General features: G+C 35.5%; 1 protein-coding gene across 4 annotated transcripts in view; it reads right to left on the bottom strand.

The window, feature by feature from the left end:
- The window catches only part of MAP4K3 (mitogen-activated protein kinase kinase kinase kinase 3), a 179,148-nt gene that overhangs the window by 37,743 nt on the left and 118,688 nt on the right, over positions 1-22,717 (bottom strand). The window contains exons 14-19 of one of the 4 annotated variants that reach the window (XM_043918177.1): positions 22,579-22,614; positions 21,063-21,121; positions 19,706-19,768; positions 9,149-9,207; positions 3,032-3,070; positions 2,735-2,788 (exon numbers count right to left, since the gene is read on the bottom strand). In XM_043918177.1, coding sequence (XP_043774112.1) covers positions 2,735-2,788; positions 3,032-3,070; positions 9,149-9,207; positions 19,706-19,768; positions 21,063-21,121; positions 22,579-22,614 — 310 coding nt within the window. The remainder of the gene's footprint in view (positions 1-2,734; positions 2,789-3,031; positions 3,071-9,148; positions 9,208-19,705; positions 19,769-21,062; positions 21,122-22,578; positions 22,615-22,717) is intronic. The other 3 variants (XM_043918179.1, XM_043918178.1, XM_043918180.1) reach the window with 3 other exon arrangements.

Below are 22,717 nucleotides of genomic sequence, written 5' to 3'. Positions count from 1 at the left end.
TGGAACAGATAGCTCTAATTCCAATTCACATCAATTGAAATGTAATTCATATAAAAACACAAGCAACAATTGGTTTAAGGAAAGACAGCAAAATGATATAAAAATATATCACGATATAAGCTTCATTTTTACTACTATTAGATAGGAAATATCTCTGATGAAGCTCATCAAAAGCTTCATGCTTTTTTCATTTACATGCTCTATGAAACTAATGGCAGAATTTACTTGAGATTCATTATAACTCAGGACTGAACTAAAATTAAAAGATTATTGAGCATAAATTCTCAGCTGAGGAGACTGAGGCCCAGAGAGGTTAAGTGACCCAGCCCAAGGTCACATAGTGGTGAGGTAGGAAAGAAAATCAATGTTCCAATGGCTTCTCAGGTGTTTTCGTCACTCTGCCAGGAAACTGCATCCTTATTTAAAAAAACAAAAACAAACTCCCTCTCCTCTCTCAAAGAACTAACATCAATAAATACAGAAGGGAAAATATTCTCCCCTTAAAAATACAATTGTAAAAAAAAAAATAAATAAATTGTACCCAAAGGATTTGCTTACTTGAAACATATCAGATGAAATTTAACCAACCATATAGTAAGACTCTTTGTAGTTACAGTAATAATTCTAGCAGCAACCAATTACTAATTTATAACATTAAACCACAGGATATGTCTACTGTCTCTGTAAACATTTTTCAAAGTTATTATTTTTTTTTAATCAACTCCTGCTATAGACTGAACTGTGTCCACTTACAATTCGTAGGTTGCAACTCTATCCGCCAATGTGCTTGCGTTTGGACATAGGACTTCTAGGAGGTAACTGAGGTTAAATGAGGTCATATGGGTAGGGAGCTGATCCAACAGGATTGGTGGCTTTGTGAGATGAGGAAGAGATCTCCTTCTGTGTGTGTGTGTGCACAGATGAGAAAAGGCTGTGTGAGGACAAGGCAAGAAGGCCACTGTCTCCGAGCCAAGAAGAGGGCCTTCACTGGGAGCTGAACCTGCAGGCGCCTTATCTTGAACATCCAGCCTCCAGAACTGTGACCAGTCTCTGTTGCTCAAGCCACTCAGTCTATGATATTTCGTTATGGCAGCCTGAGTTAAAACATATTTTGGTACCAAGAAGTGGGGTGCTACTGTAACAAACACCTAGAAATGTGGAAACAGTTTTGAGACTGAGTAATAAGCAAAGACTGTAAGAGTTAAATATGGATGCTAAGAGTGAGAGGTCAGTGAGAAAACAGGAGAGCTGGTGAGAAAGCTTCCATCTTCTCTGAGAATACACAAATAGTCATTAACAGAATACTGGTAGAAATGTGAACATTAAAGGCTATTCTGGTGAGGTTTCAAGATGGGAATGCAGTTACTGGGAAATGGAGGAAAGGTAATCCTTCATAAAAAGTGGCAGAGAACTTGGCTGAATTGTGTTGTTCTAGTGTTCTGTGGAAGGAAAATGTGCAAGGGATGAAACTGGATAAGTTAGCTGAGGAGATTTCGAAGCAAACTGCTGAAAGAGTGGCTCGGTTTTTTCTGATTGTTTACAGTGAAATGAGAGAAGAGAGATGAACTGAAGAAGGAATTATTAAGCAAAAAGGAGCCAGAACTTGAAATTTGAAAAATTCTCAGCCTATCCATATTAGCTCCGAAATGGATGGCATCAGAAAGCATGTACTGGAGAGAACACCACGGGTATGCCTGAACTATCACTCAGAGAAGAATTCATGGGATTGTACCAGAACAAACACTGGCAGCTTGAATGGAAGATGGACAAGACAAAATGAAGGGAGGCTGTGGACAGGATGACAGAGCTTTCCAAACAGGTATGCTTCTTCAAAAGAAGGAAAGAATAAATCCTGAAGGTGATCTAGGGATCATGAGATCTATATCAGATTGACTTAGATGATATTTAGATGAGTCTTTGGACTTTAGAGTTGATGCTGGAATGAGTTAATAAGACTTTTTGGACTGAACTGTGTCTCCTCAAAATTTATATGTTAAACTCCTAACTTCAATATGACTGATTATATTTGGAGACAGTGCTTTTGGGAGTGCTTTTAAAAATTAAGCTCATTTAACTGAGGTCATAAGAATGAGGCCCTAAAAAAAAAAAAAAAAGAATGAGGCCCTAATCCAATAGGATTGGTGGCCTTATAAAAAGAGGAAGAGAGACTTCTCTGTCTGCACGCACACACTGAGGGAAGTCTAAGGATATACTGACTGAGAAGGCAGCTGTCTGCAAGCCTGGAGGAGAGCTCTCACCAGGAAGTAAACTGACCAGCAGCCCAGCCTCCAAAACCATGAGAAATAAATACCAGTCTATGGTATTTTGATAAGGATGCCCGAACTAATACAACTAGAACAGAGAAAAGGAAAGAAACTCTGGTACAACCCATGATGAAGTCGCTCAGTTGTGTCCAACTCTTTGTGACCCCATGGACTCTAGCCTACCACGCTCCTCTGTCCATGGGATTTTCCAGGCAAGAGTACTAGAGTGGGCTGCCATTTCCTTCTCCAGAGGATCTTCCCAACCCAGGGATCAAACCTGGGTCTCCCACATTGTAGGCAGACGCCTTACCGTCTGAGCCACCAGGGAAGTCCTATGATACTATATTATAAACAACCCATGATACTATATTATAAAAGACAGTAAAATTACTTCAGTATTAAGCCGTCAGATTTACTCAATCAGGTCAAATGACACTCTTTCTTTTACTAAAAATGGAAACAGAACTTACTTTTTAGATTCATCATCATCTCCTTCATCATCTTCTAAATGTGCCACATGCCCTCTAAGGATAAAAAAGGTTAATTCCACTGTTACTAAATGGACTTTACCAAAAGGCTTAAGAAGAAATTTTAGAAAATGCAAGAAGAGCTAACACAGGACAGAATTTATTTCTATATCTTTACAGAATTCAGAATATTAAAACAACAACAAAACACTCTTAGGCTATATGATACAGAAGGGGGCAAACGGACTTGACTCATCTGTAACATAAAATATTTTAAACTTAATTAAAAATTAAAGTTACCGCTGATGTAATTCTTCTTCTACAGACTTCAGAAGACTCCTTTGGAGAAAAGTAAAAATTAAAAATAATGTGAATAAAGCAAAGAAATACCAAGTACAATTTTTTATCACATTAACCTTATATATAAATTTTTCAAATAAACACTTTTATTACTCACTAAAAACTTGCTACAACAATCATCTCTATACCATAAAACATCATTTAATAAATAAAAATAAAAACATCTCTATTTTCTGCTGCTCATGTCTTTATACATGTATTTTAAATGAACAAAATAAATCCTAGTGTTTACTGAAAAAATATCAATTCAAACAAAGGACAACCCACCATGAAATGTCACAATAGAACTGACAAAACAATAATTGCAGGGTCACACCCAAGGGTTTCCAGGATTTACATTTTTATTGGACTATTTTACCTGACACCTGAAATTATATTTTCTTTTTCTTAAGAAAGGTGACACACTTTAAAAAAACATCATGCTCTCAGGCAATCCTACAAAATGAAACTCAACATGTTGGATCTCTGCAAAAGCATGCATGCATGTGATGTGAATACATGAATGTAGCAGCACTTTGCTTTCACAGAAGACACTCACTTACCTGAAGGATCTGTTCTCCAGTGGTGTACTGGCAAACACATTTACACTTTTGGGAGACTAAGCCTGCATCAGCCCAGGTGTGAGGATTTTATCATTAGGAGCAATTTATAAAACTTTGGTATTCAGGAATGGAAGAGAGAATTCACAGCATTCCTGAAGGTCCCTTACTTCTTTTCCCTGCCTGTTCATGCAGCATACCTCCTGTATTATATTTTTTAAGCATAAAACTCAAGAGCCTTCTTAAAGCTAGTGAGAATGAGAGAAATATGGTTACTGGTAGATTACTATGGTAAAAGTGATTCAGCAGAAAATTTACTGTCCTCAAAAACTGTAAGGTAGTACCTTCTAATCATTTCCCTTTCCTATTATGTAAAGTGGAAAAAACTACCCTCAGAATTATCAAAGCATAAAACCAGAGAAAATGAAAGGTATGGTTAGCTAGTATAAACAATTAACAGAACAGATTTTAGCCATCAAGTGTTTTAATTAGGATAGTTAAATAACAATTTAAGTCTTTTAAAATGACAGAATTTTAACTCTGGAGTTGTAAATGACATAGGAGAACCATAAACTAATTGCAAACCCTATTTTGCACGTAAAAACATTGAGGGACTTAAGCCAAACGTATTATCTATTCACAAAGCTCTTCAAGGGCTAGGTCTAACAGACAGAGCTTCTACCTGGAGGCAGTGTAGCAAAATGATTTCAAGCTGGGAAGTAGTCTCTGCCACTGTAAGTGATGTGGCCTTCAATCAGTTACTATGATTTCCCTAAGCTTCAGTTTCCATATCTGTAAAGTGGGAATTACAATAGTATCTAGATCAAACTGTCTATCTGAAAATACAGTGAATTAATATAGGTAAAATGCTTTGAACAGTAAGTTAGAGTACAGTAAGTATTCAGTTAATGGGGTTTTTAGCATTATTATTATCAACCAAGTAACACTGCTCTAAATTAGCAATTCTCAAAGTATGGTCTGGCAACCATGGAGGTCCTTTAGGCTCCTGTAAGAGGTTTGCAAGGTAAAAACTATTTTCATAATGTAAAGCACTTTAAAAAAAAAACATACTCATTCACTCTTTTTCTTTCTTTTTCACTTTTATTCTTTCATTGAGAATGAAACTCAGGAGAGTTTTCTGGAGATTATGAGATGTGAAGGGCTTCCCTGGTGGCTCAGATGGTAAAGAAATGTGGCAGACCTGGGTTCAATCCTGGGGTCAGGAAGATCCCCTGGAGAAGGGCATGGCTACCCACTCCAGTATTCTTGCCTGGAGAATTCCATGGACAGAGACGCTTGGCAGACTACAGTCCATGGGGTCCCAAAGAGCTGGACACGACTGAATGACTAACACTTTCTCTTTTCATGTTTTCATGAGATGTATATCATAATAGATTAGTAACAGACATGAGAATCCAGCTGTGTTCTATCAAGCCAGATATTAAGAATTTCTGCAAAAAATATAAAACAATGCCACCTTTTCCCCTAATATTATTCTGCTTCAGAAAAAACCAGCTATTCTTCATAAAACAATGCTGTTTGTGGCCCTCATCAAAATGTTTGCTGTATTATACTGCCATATATAAGCTGCTTCTAAGTCTCATGAGAAGAACCAACTAGGGTTACAAAGAAAGTACCATTAAGAGTTTGCATTTCACTTCATTCTTAAAGATGAGTAATTTTTTTAATACACACAAAAAACTTTGTTAATGATAACATGGAATGAGTATATTATTATTTGAAATGAAAAAATTTTTGAAGCTTTCAGTACTACAAGTATTTATATTTGTAACCCATATAGACAAAAGCTCACTGAAGTCATTAATAATTTTTAAGACTGTAAAGGGATCCTGAGACTAAAAATTTCAGAAGCACTGCTGTACATTTATCAAATGAAATATAATTTCTTCTAAACTCTACAGTAGGCTTTCACACTATCTTGGGGGGTTAGTCGCTAAGTTGTGTCCAACTCTTGCAATCCCATGGACTGTAGCCTGCCAGGCTCCTCTGTCCATGGGATTCTCCAGGCAAGATTATTGGAGTGGGTTGCCATTTCCTTCTCCAGGGGATCTTCCCAACTCATGAATCAAACCCGGGTCTTGCAAAGTCTTTACCAACTGAGCTATAAGGGAAGCCATCTTAGAAGATATGAAAAAAGGTTTTTCTTAAGCATATGACAATATTTTCTGAGCCATTTCTTTTCCAGTAGAGAATATTAGCATTTGAAAATAATTAAAAGGAGAATTTAAAATGTATTTTTATTTTCAGTTTACCACATTTAATTGGAGTTATATGGCATTTCACTTTTTAAAACACTATCTTCCTGGCATTAAAGGTTCTGTAAAAATAAGAGAACATGAAAAAGCAGACATTCTATGGCTAGGGGCTCATATATTTTTTATTTATTTACTTGTAAATCTCCTATGATGAGTTAAGATATTTTGTTAACAAAGTTATAGAATTTCATGAAGTCTTAATGAAAAGGAGAAAACATTGTTTGCTTTTCAGCCTTTATAAAAGAGAAAATGAAATATGGCTAAATTTACATAAAGGTTCATCTTTACTAAATATTATATTTTGAATGCATTGAAGAAAAATATGATATTGATTTAATCACAACACTGGATGCAACATAATAAAATTATGTCACTATTCACTAGCCTACTTAAATGCCTTTTATGGAATTTTGAAACAGTAATGAATAAAACAAATCAAAAAAGATGCCCTCACATATTGAATTAAATAAAGTCAATCTAAAATGACTAAAAAATTTGGATGAAGAGTTTACAAATGGTACAATCTGTAAACAGATCATATATTTAACTGATGAACCGAAGAAGCAGATAGAGAAATAAAAAGCCACCACCGAAGTGTTTAGCACATCTGAATCAGTTGCTTGTTAGTATACTCTTTCAAAACTGCCTAACTGGCTCAAAACTGTTAAGTATTGCCCTGATTATATTAAAAAACAAAGCAAAAAACCTCCCGATTTCTTTAAAACCAAAAGGCAATTTTATTCTTTCACTCATACTCATTTACTCTTACAATCAAGATTTACTGAGTAAATACTGTAAGTAATGGCGACAAACGTGTTTTTACTAAAAAGGTGTTAAATGTTTTGCAATGATCATTCCATTTCATCCTTAACATACTATGAGGCAGGTACTATTATAATCCCCATTCATTAGAGAAAACTGAAGTAAATTTCTCTAAGTTACATAGTTATAGCAAGAGACAGTTCTGACTCTGATCTGGCATTTAGTACTGCTGCACTCCAAGGTGGTGCTAGTGGTAAAAGAACCCACCCGCCAACGCAGGAGGCATAAGAGATGTGGGTTCGATCCCTGGGTCAGGAAGATCCCCTGGAGGGGCCCGGCAACCCACTCCAGTATCCTTGCCAGGAGAACCCCCTGGATGGAGGAGCCTGGCAGGCTGCAGTCCACGGGGTCGCACAGAGTCGGACACGACTAAAGTGACTTAGCACAGACGTGTGCACTGCTCTACTTAATTACGCCAGGAATTTCTTCTCACTGTTATTTAAGTCTTTAGAAGAGAATTTATTTTTAGAACTTTGGCTCTATATTAAAAGAAATCAGAAATAATTTTTCTTTTAAAAATAATATCTTATTGGTTTTAAATAGAAAAGTTGACCCCCATATTAACAGAATTCAAAAGAAAATAACTAAGTCAAAATACATATGTATTCTATTTTAAAAAAAAACAACAAAAAAACTCTCTTAGATAGTTCCTATGTGGTCTGGAATAGGTAGAAACCCATAAATGGAAATCTGTCTGCCTGATCACCTATGGAGAAAGCAGAAAATCCTGTGAGTTTTAAAACACTGCCTGGTCACAAGAATAAAGCAGACATATCGGTACAGTAAGAGAAGTGCTACATCCATGCTCATGTCACATGTATGTATATACCTGTACATGAAACACAGCCAAAGTGCAAACTTTTGGCCAACCTACCTTGCCAGTGATTCGTTATATAGAATACAGTTCCTTAAGCAGGGATCCAATTAATCAAAAAATGAAGGTTGGGCAAATTATTAACATTTTACCTAGCCAAAGTAAACTATATAATATGAAAATGTTTAACAATCAAAAAAAAAACAACCCACAATCAGACAAATGAGAACCAAGGAATCTGGAAAAGCACTTAGTGACAGGCTATTTTGGGGGTATTTTAGTAAGTATATAATATAAAAATATATTTAAAATAAACTAAAAAAGGTAAATGAAATGTTTTTCCAAATTATCAAATCTCATAAAAACACATCAAAATTTGCTAACAAGATTCTTAAAACTAGGGAGAAATTAAGGCAAAAATAACACAGAAACACATCAGAATTTTTTTGCTAACCCATTATGAGATAGACTTTCCTTTGTTGCCCATCAATAAATCAGGACAAACTATAAATAAAAGATTGCTACTATTTTGACAAAACTTCATTTTCCTAGCAGGGAAATTTTATACTTATTTTAAATTTTAGGAAACATAAGGTGAAAAAAAAAAAACAAAACCTTGAGCTAAATCATAACTAATGCACTTCTCTAGCTTGTCATTCAAAGCTTTCTCTGAGTTAAAAAAAGAATATTTAAATTAAACATTGAGTTTATAAAAACAAGAGACAAGATTTTGCATTACTATCTCTAAATATGAGAATCTGAGTTGCCCGTCTTTTAGTCACCTGCTTAACTTAAAATATGTCTCAAACCTCTAATTTCACTGAAAATATATTTTGAAATTTTAAGTAGTTCTGACTACTGAAATAATAGCCACATAGCTGGGAGATTTTGTCAGTTTAAATATTTTCCTATAAATTAGCTTTTATAATGATAATTTATCCATGAACTCAGGAAATGAGACTGAGAAACAGCAGAGACCCTGGCCCGGTAACAGGCTAACTCAGGCCTGTGAACATCTTCAATTGCTACACCTTGTAAGCCAGGTGCCTTTTCACCGCTGGGCTGCATCAGCTAGACAGTGCCTGGTATAGAGCGGACCTTGCATTAACTGTTGGATTTATTTCTTGCATAAAATATACGATAACTTCAAAAACTTGAGACTCATTGTATCTATTTATTTTTTTAAAAGTTAAGACAAAGATTTCTAAACAGTGTGACTATTTCCATCTGTTTTCACGGGCCAACACAATTGGAAGATGCACCGGAACAAGTTTTGTAAGGAATAAACATGTCAACTCTGCAAATAAAGGAAATGCATTGCTGAAACATATATTCCTCTTCAGTTGGAATGTACTTAGCTTTCCCTAACAGGTAAGGTCTACAAAGTAGCTTGACATAAAAAATTTAAGGTGACTGTCCCCATTATGACAATTATTGATTGGCAAGGCAGTAATTTAAAAAAAGTTTAAAACATATTATTATAAAATATAATCCACCAGACTAGTAAATTTACTACTGTAAATATTTAAAATAAAATTAATAACATATTTAAAGGCAACTTAATTATTCTTAAATTTAAATATAATTTTAAAAGGATTTTACTTACTTGTTTGCACCTAAAAAGTAACTACTTTGGTGTCCTTGTCCATATTCTAGCTGTAGATCCTAATGGTACAAAATACAATATTTAGCAAAACAGTTGTATATCACAAATCATGATACTATAATAAATATTTTTTAAAAAGAGAAGCCCCAGACTTCAAATAAATCTGTATTGCTATATGTTCTTAAAAAGGAGGCAAGGTATGACTTACAACAATAAAAGATTTCAGAAGTTTGTAGTCTTGCTTTATAGATTTTATGATTTAAGTTACCAAAAATTTTCTGGCAACTAGTTTGAGTAATATATGCAAGTTTCATTTATGGTCACTGCTACTATAATTAACATTTGTAAAAATAAGTTTTTGGAAAGAAAAAAGCTTAAATAAGGTATTTATGCTCAAGCTATAATGAAGCAAAAACGATTACAAAAGAGAACAAGCAACAAAAATCTTGGTTTGACTTTGTAAATAAGATCTGCATTAATTATGCATATACACACATTCACATATTTCTACTATGGCCTCAATCAGGTAATAATTTTTTAAAGGTTAAAAAATAAGGTGTTTTTTTAAAGTAAATTATACATGTGAACTTGCACAAGATTATAAATTGCACTTAAGGACTTTTAATACTTTTGTAAAGAGTTACATAGCAAAACTTCATGTAATTATTATTAAGGTAGTTCAACTATTTAAACATTTCCACTGAACGCTGCAAGTTGCAGAGTTAAAAGCTGAAATTTAAGGGAACTAATAATAAGTGTGCTCGACTCAAATGCCTTCTTGAAGAAAAAGTGCCTTCCAACAACTACGCAAAGTACAGTTTCATTTTGTCCCAGGGTATTTCAAGCATTGTTTTAATGATTAAGGGGGGAATATTTAACATTTTAAATGAATGTTATTTTCATTAGAATACATTAGTGTACTTAAAGTGCTTTCTAATTTTACAAGATAGTGCCAGATGCACAATGAGGACTTAATGCAAAAGTTACCTTCTTGGAGCAGCCTTCCAAGACTGTCCAGGAAGACTGATGTGACATGACTCCACAGTACTTAACACATATGTCTCCTTTAGCATTTACACTGGCTTTTAATTAATTTATTTATAAGTCTATAAAAATAGTAGCCAGGCGGTAAGCTCCTTGAACATAGGAAAATTGTTAAATCCATCTTTTTTCCCTATAGCCTAGGGTCTAGATTCGTACCTGGCACACAGTAATTAGGCCCTAAATAAAAGCTTGTTCAAATGCCATTTGTTTATTTTCCTGTTAATAACTAATATTCAGCGTCGTTAGGATACACATAGATCACATAAATATTAAGCTGAGAAATATGAGACTTCTAAGCAATATATCACATTTAAGTGAAAAGCATTTTAACATTTAAATACCCTAAGACCTGTCCAAAAAAGTATCTGATGAAAATAAAAGTCAAAAGCTTGGTTTAGACAAGGCTCAAATTTTGTCTTCTTCAATAACTGTGCTCTTCCATGCATAATATATGTTCTTACCAGTGACAGAAAAGATAATATATCATAAACAAAAAAGATTAGTGAACTGTCACACTGGTATCACATAAAATCCTAATGAAAAAGGACACTTGTTCTCTATAATTTGTAATGATACGTTTTAATAGGATGAAATCACTACTATCATTAGACCACCACACAAATTATTATGCTGTATTATTTAAGTGGTCATGTTACATAGGAACTTTTAAGCTTTGGTATTTAGAAGAGAAAAATACTAGTATCAATGCATACTTTACTGAAATCAAGTTTATTTTCTTTAGCTACTGGTAATTGGGCCCTTCTAAAAGCCAGACCAGCAACCTCTTTAGCCAATATAATCTCTTAAGCCTTTAATCAAATGACAGCTTTCGAAAGCACACATTTGTGCAGAGTGGCCGTGGCTTGTGTTATATGAATATAGATAGGTCCTAAGAATAGCTAGCTCATCTGCTGTATGACAATTATCAGGTCAATGATAATAACTTTAAAAAAATCAACTGAGATATTTAGAAAGGTAAGAGAAGGATTTAAAATAACTAATGAAATATTTTAATAGAAAATGGAGCCTAAGTTCCGATACAGAATAACACTCAGGCTGGGGAGAATTTGTTGATAGATCTAAGTCTGATGATTAAATATGCCATGTATTAAGCCCTACCAGGAAAGCTAAATCTGAGAGGGTTTCACTCTTCAGTAATTCCTTCTCTGTAAATCAAGTTATGTTTTAGCATCCAAAGTGGGGGGAAAATATGCTAGGCATGTCATCAAGTAAAAGGACTATACTACGTTCTTCTAATAAGCAGTTAATCTTATTTAATTCAACTATTATTTATCAAGCACTTATTAAATGGCAGGAATTCAGATAGCAAATCAAATAAGAAAAATGAGAAGAAATGAAAAGGAAAGGAAGAAAAGTGAAGTTTGGGCAAAGTTAATAGTTATTTATGTATCTTTAGGGCAGTCTAAGAAAGACTGATCTCAAAAGCTTTCCAACGGGACCTGGAAGCTATTCTGAATAGAAAAATGCTACCAAAACTTTCGGCAAAGCACTCAAATTAACCCTATAAAATGACAATAAAATAAGCCCATTCTTTATAAGCTAAATAAGATATATTTGAACATGCCTGGATAGACAAAAAATTCAGCATCATAAATCAGGTATCAACTTATTAATGAGTGACAGTGTTTAACAAAGAAGCCAACAACATAGACTGCAAACATGCAATAGCCCAGAACAGATTCAAACTGAACATTCAGCAAAAAACTTAAGATGATCAACCTAGGCCCAATTAAAATATCTTTTGGGGTCAGAAAGTCCTAAATGTTTTAATGAATAGGGGAAAACTTCTGAAGTAGGATAAAGGCTCTAAGAAAACAAGGTCCTTGCAAGAACTGAAAATAAACAGAGGATGTGATGCAGAACACTGGAAAAGGAGAATATATGACCAAGAAAATCTCATTATTGTTTTTTTTTTTTAAACTTAGCTGGAGATTACAAAGTCTATCTATAACTGATAAGGAAACAGCAGGAAGTCGAAAGAATTATTACAGTTAGCTACAAAAACACAAAAGAAATACTTTAGCAATATATTAAAAAAAATTTATTTTTTTTCATTTATTTAAATTAGCAATATATTTTAACCAAGAATAGAATTTTTTTTCTCATTAAAAAAAAAGAGAAAATATGGTACATGAGTAAAGTGTTAGGAAATATTTTTTAATGTGGTAGACAATTTACATAAGTAAAAGGGACTGAACCCTAAATGATTCTTGTTTCTTAAAAACAAAAGCAAGTAGGGCTAGAACACTGACTAATAAAAGCAGAAGACTTAAGAGGATGCAAACTGAATAAATATGGAATGAATATCAGTAGGTTATTATTTTCTCTTTTTAATTTTGTTGAAGTATATTTGAAACAGGTTAGGTGTGATTTTCCAGCAAAAATCCTATCATCATGCAATTATAAAACGAGTCCTCCCTAGAAACTATCTTCATTTACAAAAGGTAAGAAATGTGACCACACAACATAAATTTTATAGTAAGTAATAGCTTAACAGATTTTAAATAAAAAAAGCTGATCTGTTTCTTTTCCATAGTAAATTTATTTACAGACTTTATTCAATTTTGACTTAATTGTGCGGTAATCTTGTAGCTCAGTTGGTAAAGAATCCGCCTGCAATGCAGGAGACCCATGTTCTTTGGGCAATGATTATGTTACTGCTGATGGTCCTCCAAAGCAATTAACATAGTGTTCTACACATACAGCTGACCCTTGCACAACAATGGGATTAAACTGTATGCATGCGTAATCAGTCACTCCAGTCCTGTCCAACTCTGTGTGACCCTATCGACTGTAGCCTGCCAGGCTCCTATGTCCATGGGATTCTCTAGGCAAGAATACTGGAGTGGGTTGCCATGCCCTCCTCCAGGGGATCTTCCTGACCCAGGCAACAAACCTGTGTCTCTTCAGTTCAGTTCAGTTCAGTGGCTCAGTCATGTCCGACTCTTTGTGACCCCATGGACTGCAGCACGCCAGGCCTCCCTGTCCATCACCAACTCTCGGAGTTTACCCAAAATCATATCCACTGAGTCGGTGATGTCATCCAACCATCTCATCCTCTGTTGTCCCCTTCTCCTCCTGCCCCCAATCCCTCCCAGCATCAGGGTCTTTTCCAATGAGTCAGCTCTTTGCATCAGGTGGCCAAAGTATTGGAGTTTCAGCTTCAACATTAGTCCTTCCAATGAACACCCAGGACTGATCTCCTTTAGGATGAACTGGTTGGATCTTCTTGCAGTCCAAGGGACTCTTAAGAGTCTTCTGCAACACCACAGTTCAAATGCATCAATTCTTTGGTGCTCAACTTTCTTTACAGTCCAACTCTCACATCCATACATGACCACTGGAAAAACCATAGCCTTGACTAGACGGAACTTTGTTGGCAAAGTAATGTCTCTGCTTTTTAATATGCTGTCTAGGTTGGCCATAACTTTCCTTCCAAGGAGTAGGCGTCTTTTAATTTCATGGCTGCAATCACCATCTGCTGTGATTTTGGAGCCCCAAAAAATAAAGTCTGCCACTGTTTCCTCATCTATTTCCCATGAGGTGATGGGACCAGATGCCATGATCTTAGTTTTCTGAATGTTGAGTTTTAAGCCAACTTTTTCAGTCTCCTCTTTCACTTTCATCAACAGGCTCTTTAGTTCTTCACTTTCTGTTGTAAGGGTAGTGTCATCTGCATATCTGAGGTTATTGATATTTCTCCCGGCAATCCTTATTCCAGCTTGTGCTTCATTCAGCCCAGAGCTTCTCATGATGTACTGTGCATATAAGTTAGATAAGCAGGGTGACAATATACAGCCTTGACATACTCCTTTCCCTATTTGGAACCAGTCTATTATTCCACATCCAGTTCTAACTGTTGCTTCCTGACCTGCATACAGATTTCTCAAGAGGCACGTCAGGTGTATCCCATCTCTTTCAGAATTTGTTCCACAGTTTATTGTGATCCACACAGTCAAAGGTTTTGGCATAGTGAATAAAGCAAAAATAGATGTTTTTCTGGAACTCTCTTACTTTTTCGATGATCCAGCGGATGTTGACAATGTGATCTCTGGTTCTTCTGTCTTTTCTAAAACCAGCTTGAACATCTGGAAGTTCACGGGTCATGTACTGTTGAGGCCTGTCTTGGAGAATTTTGAGCATTACTTTACTAGCGTGTGAGATGAGTGCAATTGTGCAGTAGTTTAAGCACTCTTTGGCATTGCCTTTCTTTGGGATTGGAATGCAATCCTTTTCCAGTCCTGTGGCCACTGCTGAGCTTTCCAAATTTGCTGGCATACTGAGTGCAGCACTTTCAAAGCATCATCTTTTAGGATTTGAAATAGCTCAACTGGAATTCCATCACCTCCACTAGCTTTGTTCCTAGTGATGCTTCCTAAGGCCCACTTGACTTCACATTCTAGGATGTCTGGCTCTAGGTGAGTGATCACACAGTTGTGGTTATCTGGGTCATGAAGATCTTTTTTGTATAGTTCTGTGTATTCTTGCCACCTCTTCTTATCTTCTTCTGCTTCTGCTTTCTGTCCTTTATTGAGCCCATCTTTGCATGAAATGTTCCCTTGGTATCTCTAATATTCTTGAAGAGATCTCTAGTGTTTCCCATTTTATTGTTTTCCTCTATTTCTTTGTTTGTTTGTTTGTTTTGTTTTCCTCTATTTCTTTGCAATGATCACCCAGGGAGGCTTTCTTATCTCTCCTTGCTATTCTTTGGCACTCTGCATTCAAACGGGTGTATCTTTCCTTTTCTCCTTTGCGTTTTGCTTCTCTTTTCATGGCTATTTGCAAGGCCTCCTCAGACAGCCATTTTGCTTTTTTGCATTTCTTCTTCTTGGGGATGGTCTTGATTCCTGTCTCCTGTACAATATCACGAACCTCCATCCATAGTTCATCAGGCACTCTGTCTATCAGATCTAGTCTCTTACATCTCCTGCATTGGCAGGCAGGTTCTTTACCACTAGCGCCACCTGGATGCATCCACCTAATATGCTGACTTTTCTTCACAAAGGACATACTACAATACCACATGATATGCTGTTGGCTGAACCTGAAAATGCAGAAGCACTGGACATCCAACTTTACAGTTATACTCGGACTTTTAACTGCTGGTGTCCCTAATCCTTTTGTTGTTCAAGAGTAAACTGCAATTACCTTTCAATATATTTTTCACTGGTATATGGGCTAAAATGCCTAGTACAATTAGGAAAATCAGCAGTAGCTGAACAGATGTGTACTATATTCTTTTAACATAAAGACAGCATCTTGCAGATGAGATATATCCATTTATATGGTTATGGGCAAAACTCTTACTATTATCGAATTTTGCTGAGTTTTTTCTTTGCTTTTTTAACTCAGGCATCTTTCAAAATTTTAAGACTTTTTTTTTTTTAAACTAACAATGCTAAAATCACGCTCTGTTCTTTTCGTTTCATATATTTCATATATATTTCACATATTAAGATTGCCTGATTAAAAAAACCTCTATTATAGTAATGAAAATTGAGGTATAATAATATTCTGGATTCATTTACAAAACCCATAAGATGAAAATAATTGCAACCAGCAATCACGGATGACAAGTAAGGTGGTGAGGTCTCTAAGAGGGTAAATGCTTCTTTAGGTCGCAAAAGATTTAGGGCCGTCATCTTGGTGCCAACTGTCTACTAAGATAACAGCCAGACATTTTGGGCCCATCAGGTTTTTAGCGGCCAGCAGTAAGTATTTATTAAGAGTTGAAATCCTGTTTACAGTGCTAAGAACTATGAAAGTAGGAGACTGATATAATTATGGATACTTCACACCAAAAAACAAAAACGCTGATGTGAAAAGACACATGCACCTCAAAGTTCACAGCAGCACATTTACAACGTCAAGAGATGGAAGCAGCCCCAGTACCTGTCAACAGAAGATGTGGTTGTACACACAATGAAATAGTGCTGTCATAAAAAAGAATGAAATATTGCCATTAGCATCAATGTGAACTGGCCTATACAATATTATGCCTAGTCTATGCAGAATCTAAAAAGTAATAAAAATTAATCTATTTATAAAACAGAAACAGACTCACAGACACAGAAAATAAACTTATAGTTACCAAAAGGGAGAGAGAAGGAGGAGAGAAAAATAGAAGTATGGGATTAACTGACACAAACTACAAAATATATAACAGACAAGCAAAAAGGATTTGTTGTATAACAGAGGGAATTATACCTTATATCTTATAACAATCTATAATGGAATATAATCTTTACAAAAAACCTGAATCACTATGCAACACGCCAGAAACTAATGGAATACTATAAATCAACTATACTTCAATAAAACAAACATACACTCAGAAAATAACAAGCATTGAGGAGGTGGAGAAAATTGGAACCCTTGTGCACTGCTGGTGGGACTGTAAAATGATGCAGCTGCTGTAGAAAACAGCATGGTAAATCCCCCCAAAATCAAGCATAGAAGTAACACATGATCCAGCAATCACCCTTCCAGTTATGTGCCCAGAAGAACTAAAAGCAGAAACTTGACGGATGTTTGTGTATCCAGGTTCTCAGCAGCATTATTCACAAGAGAGCCCACTGATGGATTAATGGACAAACAACATGCAGTTACAAATACAATGAAATATTATTCAGACTTAAGAAATTCTGACACGTGCTACAACACAGATGAATCTTGAAGATGTTACGACATTATGCCAAGTGAAGTGAGCCAGTCACTTCACTTATATTATTTGTAACAAAAGGACAAATAATGCATGATTCCACTTACATGGGATATAGAATACACTTACATAGAGTACAGAAAACCTCAAAGACATAGAAAATAGAATGGCAACTGCCAGGGGCTGGGGATGGGGGAATGGGAGTGTTATCAATGAAAGTGGATTTTTAAAGGTTGATTTTATAAATGGTAGGATCTGACAAATATTTTGTTCATTCCTCTTCTTCCAGAACTATCCACAAGTTGAATGTCTCTAAAGCTCTTCCCTGTCACAAGACCCCCTTGTCAACTGTCCCCACTATCATGAGATAGGGGTGTGGGACATAGTTCAAGGGAACAGAGCCATGATAACTCACTCAAGTTACTAGGTGAGTTACACACAAGGCAGAGAAAAAGACTGTAACTCTAAAATGATTTCTTGTTTTGCTGTTTTTTTTTCTGGAGAATATAAATACATAAAATAGTCATTTTAAACTTTTGAGTCTATGGTCTTTTACTTCCACAACAAATTTCACTAATTGTCACTCTAGCCTACATATGCCTAATTTTTTTTTCCATTTATTTTTATTAGTTGGAGGCTAATTACTTTACAATATTGTAGTGGTTTTTGTCATACATTGACATGAATCAGCCATGAATTTACACTATTCCCCATCCCGATCCCCCCTCCCACCTCCCTCTCCACCCGATTCCTCTGGGTCTTCCCAGTGCACCAGGCCCGAGCACTTGTCTCATGCATCCCACCTGGGCTGGTGATCTGTTTCACACTTGATAATATACGTTTCGATGCTGTTCTCTCGAAACATCCTGCCCTCGCCTTCTCCCACAGAGTCCAAAATTCTGCTCTGTACATCTGTGTCTCTTTTTCTGTTTTGCATATAGGGTTATCATTACCATCTTTCTAAATTCCATATATATGCATTAGTATACTGTATTGGTGTTTTTCTTTCTGGCTTACTTCACTCTGTATGATGGGCTCCAGTTTCATCCATCTCATTAGAACTGATTCAAATGTATTCTTTTTAATGGCCGAGTAATATTCCATGGTATATATGTATCACAGCTTCCTTATCCATTTGTCTGCTGATGGGCATCTAGGTTGCTTCCATGTCCTGGCTATTACAGTGCTATGAACAGTGCTGCGTTGAACATTGCGGTGCACGTGTCTCTTTCAGATCTGGTTTCCTCGGTGTGTATGCCCAGAAGTGGGATTGCTGGGTCATATGCATATGCCTAATTTTGAAGAAATTTTCTATCCACGAATCACTGGCAGTGTTGTCTTCAGACATTCCATCTCACCTGTCCCCTCAGATGATTAATTCTGGCCTCATGTCTTCTGGCGTCTCTGGGCCATTTACTGACTCTTTCAGTGTTTCAACTGCTTCTTCCCTACCTCCAGTGCTGGTTCTACCTTTGACCACAAAACAGGCATCACTGCTGTGGTAACTAGTTTTCTGCACTTTCTTTCTTCAGACCTAACTGGGGAACACATGCAATCTCATGGCTTCATCTATCATTTCCTCTTTGATGACATGAACCTTCCTTTTCTGAGCTAATCTCATAATTAGTAGTAGTATAACCACTCCATAATTTCAGCTCTTTATCTGCCATCTCTCAAAACTGTCAATGACTGTTCCCATATTAATTCCCATGAAACACAGGAGTCATTTGTTCATTTCCTTCCCTGAAAAACATATGATTCCTACACAATACTGAAATCAGACTTTTAGTTCCTCCCACAAACCAGATGAATCACATTAACTCCAAAGCTTTTCTCCTTTGATTTCCATAGTACCTATTATATGTTAGACTCTCCTCAACAACACTCACCACCAGAAGAAACTCTGGCAGTGCACTATACATTTGTTGCCAGGCAAAGAGTTTACATATACAAGTCTTTTCCACGTATAAAGATAGCAACTTTCCTAAAAGGAAAACTATATCTTAAGTCTCTTTTCATGTTCTACAAATGTTATTGGGCATAGATTTAGAAATTTGGATAAAGAATCATTTAAACTAACCAGAACTAAAACGGGTATGAGAGGAAGGAAAGAGAAGGAAAATTCAATTGAAAAGGCAGAAAAGTAGATCTAGAAGTAAATGCTGAGGCAACTTGGGGCCCTGGCCAGCTACAAAAATTGAAAAAACTACTTAATAACAGCTCTTAAAAGTACTATTTAATATTTATTTGCTAGGGTTAATTTCTCATCTTTTCTTACCTAATGGTAAGACAGTCTTAGTATTTAAAACTTCAGGAAGTCCTTATAACCCAAATTTTGGCCTGAGAAAACTGGATATTATGTAATATTACCAAGTTAAAATTTCATCTGAGATGGATTTCATTGTTAATTAGGGGTAAATTATTTTTTTTAAATTATATATATTTTATTTTTGTAATATATGGATATGTATATACACGGATGGTTTATAGTTCACTAAAACAAGTTACATTGTTCACACTGGGCATGTTTATAGGGAAATGCAATATCTAAAGAAAAAATTTATATCTGAGTGAGAAAAAAAAGTTTTTACAAAAAATTAAAAAATTGATTTTTACTGTAACATTATAATATCTTTGAGTAAATACGTTTACCTTGTAGAAAAAATTGCCATAATCCTTAATATATGGTAGGCTGCTTACTGGCAGGAATTTATAAAACAATGCTTAAACTGATTCATTAAAACTGAACAAAATGGTTGATTAAAAAAAAAACCTAAAAACAATTAAGACTAAAACAATGCTGACAAAGAAAATCAGAAGATGAGAAATACCAGATGAGATCTTGCAGTGTAGTATATTTCTTCTGAACTGTCCAAAAAATCATCACTGTCGCGCTGTTCGGCAGAGACCAAGAAACCCAAGTTATTGACACTCAGACTAAAAGCCACACATTCACACAGGGAGGCTTCCACAAAGGAAGTCAGTCAGGCCCGCTACATCATTTCATTAAAGTAAATGCAAAGTCAAATCCAATTAAGCAGCTTCTAAAAAAGCAATAGCACAACAACTTTGCTATATAATACAGTTACTAAATTAGTACAGAATTTAAATACATGCAATGCTAACTTAAAAAGAGAAGCAGAAAATAACAACTGGCATTTATAAACATCATGACTTTTTCTTGTTAACCTTCTCCATTCTCCATAAAGGTCAGGCTGAAGTACTGTAACATGATCATGTTAAGAATTTTTCTTTTAACATTCTTAACATGTTAAGAATTTTTCTTCCATGCTGGTATATTGAGAGCAACTCTTTAGATTAAAAGCTAAAGACTCTCTTTGTATGCCGTTAGTCAAGTGGATTGAGATAAGCATTAAATTTAAGAAGAAAGTTCCCACTTCAGTCCTGAGCATTCATTAAGTTACCTTCTTCTCATTATTAAGCAGGAAAGGGAAAAAAAAAAAAAAGAAACATACAATCTGGAACTTTGGTTAAGTAATTTCATAAGATTGATTTTGTTTGTTTTCTAAGTCTCATTTTTTATTCCTCTGTAGACTATTAACATCTCATAAGTTTGCACAGCATTTTGCTTCCAAGATTGCACTTAATGTTTTATCATATATCTGGAAAGCAGTATATAAAAAATTAACAAAAAAGAATCATGAAAAGAACATTTTAGCAATCTTTAAATAAATGATAAACTTAATCTGCTATGTACACCTAGTCTCTCCTGAATTTCAGTTACTCCAAGAAGATTGGATTCTGCCTTGATGTTTAGAAAAGTGGCTGACACTCTTAAAAAGTTGCCCATAAATTTAATGAGAAGAGGTATTAACACTATCACTGGTCCAAAATTCTTGTTTAAGACTGTGGCATTTATCCTAACAAATATATCTGCAAAAAGCCCCTCAAAAATTGCAAAGCAAAAAGAAAAAAGAAAAAAAATCATTAAAAACATTTAATCAGAGAATGGTACAAAACTAAGTTTCTCCTAAAGTAATTTTGAAAATATTTAATCTCAGCAACACAGATTTATTTATTTTGAATTTTAGAATTACTTACCTTTTTATTTCCCCAAAGGCTTAGAAAATTTTAATAACTTAGCTTTTGTAGTCAGTGCCAACAAATCACAAAGACTAATTAAAACATTTATTTTCAGTGTTAAGATTCCAAGATTACACTACTTACAAGTTCATGATGTGGTTCTGTCTCCTTCCTTAAGGGTGGATCAAATTTTACTTGGCCAACTAAAAAAGATAAAAAAGTAAAGCTGTGATCTGTTTCAACATTCTTAATAATAATTTTAAAAGTTACTCCATAGCAAAACACATTTAATTTTACCATTTCCTATAGATTGATTAATATCCAAAGATTTAAATAAACAATCTGTTAGCTGGAAGAAACCTAAGAAAGTCTAAGCTGTTAAAGCTTAATCTATTAACCCAAAGATGATTAGCAAAATTATGTCAGGACTAACTTCACTGTGACCCAGCATTAAACACAGACAATCTTAACTTAGGACTTTATAGACAGACAGCAATTCAGGCAGAGTATTTCTGAAAGCCAGCCTGCAAGGTGGTCTCTGATGAGTCCTGCCTCCTGACCTTCATAATGCTGTGTAGTCCCTTCCTACATCCTGGGGTGGCCTATGTGATGAGAGGAAGACGGCACAGTGATGGCATATAGCTTCCGAGATAAGGCTTCTGTCCTGGGTGCTCTCTCTACTGATCACTTGGCACTGGAGGAAGTCATGTTGAGCAGCACTATGGACAGGCTACACTGCAAGGAACTGAAGTCTTGGGCTAACAATATGTGAGTAACCCTGGAAGCAAATCCGCTATGCTAGTTAAGCCTTTGGGAAACTGCAGCCCCTGCCAACACTCTGATTGGAGCTTCATGACAGGCCCTGAGCTAGAACCACCCAGCCAAGCTGTCCTGGATCCCTGAATGTGTGTGAGATAATAAATGTTTATTGCTTTAAGTTGCTACATTTTTGGGGTAATTTGTTAGACAACAATAAATAACTAGCACATTTCTACAGCGAAAGTATAACCTAAATATTAGAGCCAACATAAACTTACTATACTAATTCACTTTTCCCCCTGCTATTCTAATTTAATGAATGATTCACTACCTCTGTCTTTAATTTCTGTATCTCACTGTCACTATCTGCTTTTATACCTGCATTCAAGACCACTGAGATAAAAGCAGGCGCACAAATAGAAAACACGAAAAAGCAGCAAGACAGAGTCAGAATACTACAGCTCAAGTAGGGAGAGCCTGAGCTCCAGCGAAAACAACAATCTTCAATCGAGGCAGGGGAACGAGTGATATGTCAAAGCACACTCATTTTGTAACTGTTTTGATTTTAGCTTAGTATGTATGATTACTGTGAATGTTAATAACAATGAAAGGAGATCATGAGATTCGAGCATTTAGCAATAGGAAGCACACGTAAAGAAGGCTGAGAAACAGCCCTAAAAATACACAGCTGTGTGTGAGCTATGTATATGCTTTATAGCTGTTATGAGCTAGATATAAAATTCTGGCTCTTGGAGATAAGCAGGCTCTTCAATAATGGGTTCCTCATGCCTGTTCACATATGATCACACATCAAAGATTACAAAATAGTTTTTAGTAAGATACTAAAACATGTTATACATACATACACATATATATACACATACATATATATGTATCTCACCTTGATAGAGGCCTACTGAACAACTCTCACCTACACCTGTCACCAAATAGCAAAGTTACATCTCTAATAAAGCTACATGAGGACAGGTTCATGCATTGTCTGCCTTGCTATCATCACATGGGAAATGTCTGTTTTCACT

Source organism: Cervus elaphus, chromosome 11 (assembly GCF_910594005.1).
Source record: "Cervus elaphus chromosome 11, mCerEla1.1, whole genome shotgun sequence".
NCBI lineage: Eukaryota > Metazoa > Chordata > Mammalia > Artiodactyla > Cervidae > Cervus > Cervus elaphus.
The sequence above is the reverse complement of the archived record's forward strand: the minus strand, read 5'-3'. Positions and strand labels throughout refer to the sequence as shown.